The sequence below is a fragment of the Plasmodium gaboni genome (genome assembly GCF_001602025.1).
Source record: "Plasmodium gaboni strain SY75 chromosome Unknown, whole genome shotgun sequence".
NCBI classification, from domain to species: Eukaryota; Apicomplexa; class Aconoidasida; order Haemosporida; family Plasmodiidae; genus Plasmodium; species Plasmodium gaboni.
This window is the reverse complement of record NW_017385288.1, coordinates 1-1,808: the sequence shown is the minus strand read 5'-3', so window position 1 is coordinate 1,808 and position 1,808 is coordinate 1. Positions and strand designations below refer to the sequence as shown.

The following is a 1,808-nucleotide window of genomic DNA, read 5'->3' as shown; positions in this document are numbered from 1 at the left end:
AAAAAAAAAAAAAAAAAAAAAAAAAAAAAAAAAAAAACATACATAAATATATATATATATATATATAATAAACATTTTGTGTATTAATTTCTTTTTCGTTTGATATTATTCATTTTTTTGATCTAATATAATATATATATGTATATATATATATATATATATTTTTTTTTTTTTTGCAAAATAATTATATAAAATGTATTATATTATGATATTATATAAATATTATGCATTATGAAAGATTATAATTATTCTTTTGTATGAATTATAAAAAAAAATAAAAAATAAATAAATAAAATAAAAAAAAAATAAAATAAAATAATTATTACTCAAAAATATCAAGGATATAAAAAAAATTATATAAATTATAAAAACATAAATATAATATTTCATATTACAAAATTGGATATGTATATAATACAGAATATCAAAATTGTACAGAATTATATTATATATATATATGTATATATATATATATATACATTTTTTATTATTTTAATATTTTTTTTATTAAAAGCAAAAAATAGATATTAATTTATAATTACACAATATAAATATATATAATAATATATATATATATATTTATATCTTCAGTATTTATTGTGTTTATATTTTATTTTTTTTTTTTTGTTTTGTTTATTTTTTTTTTTTTTTTTTTTTTGAATTAAGAACTTAACCATGGAGCTGGTATTCCAGAAACAACAGGAATGTCTTCTCTATCTTTAAATGATAAAACAACATCATGCTTATCACCGATTTTTTTTTTCATAACAGAAGCATATACTTTGATTGCAATACTTACTAATAATGCAAGACATACTGATATTAAACAAAGTATTATAAATATAAATAATTTCTCTCTAAAATTACTTGTTGGATTATCTGATAATGTTCCTTTTAATAAAATACCATTCTTATTAGTTCCGTCATTATCATCCTCATCATCATCGTCATCATCATTATCATCATAATTCTTTTTTTTATTATTGTTATCATTATTTTGGTCTACATTATTTTCTACTTCTTTCATATATTCTTGTGTTTCACTACCTAAACCTTGAGCTATAATATTTGCACCTTGCTCATTTTCTTTATTGTCATTATTTAAAACATTAAAGGTGCCATCATAGAATGGGTCGTTAGGACCATTATCATCAACATCTTTTGAAACTGTTTGCCCATTTGAATTATTTAAAACATTAAAGGTGCCATCATAGAATGGGTCATTTGGACCATTATCATCAACATCTTTTGATTGTGAGGTTGTTGTTTTTTCATTTGGTTGCACATTTGATTTATTCAAAACATTAAAGGTTCCATCATAGAATGGGTCATTAGGACCATTATCATCAACATCTTTTGAAACTGTTTGCCCATTTGAATTATTTAAAACATTAAAGGTGCCATCATAGAATGGGTCGTTAGGACCATTATCATCAACATCTTTTGATTGTGAGGTTGTTCTATTTTCATTTGGTTGCACATTTGATTTATTCAAAACATTAAAGGTGCCATCATAGAATGGGTCGTTAGGACCATTATCATCAACATCTTTTGATTGTGAGGTTGTTGTTTTTTCATTTGGTTGCACATTTGATTTATTCAAAACATTAAAGGTGCCATCATAGAATGGGTCGTTAGGACCATTATCATCAACATCTTTTGATTGTGAGGTTGTTGTTTTTTCATTTGGTTGCACATTTGATTTATTCAAAACATTAAAGGTGCCATCATAGAATGGGTCGTTAGGACCATTATCATCAACATCTTTTGATTGTGAGGTTGTTGTTTTTTCATTTGGTTGCACATTT

The 1,808-nt window shown here is 22.5% G+C and overlaps 1 protein-coding gene across 1 annotated transcript; it reads right to left on the bottom strand.

The window, feature by feature from the left end:
• Positions 1-661: 661 nt before the first annotated feature.
• On the bottom strand, positions 662-1,808 carry PGSY75_0011400 (hypothetical protein; the record flags this gene model as incomplete). Its single annotated transcript, XM_018783251.1, has 1 exon — positions 662-1,808. A coding segment is annotated over one exon (1,147 nt), but the record flags the coding sequence as incomplete, so codon positions are not given.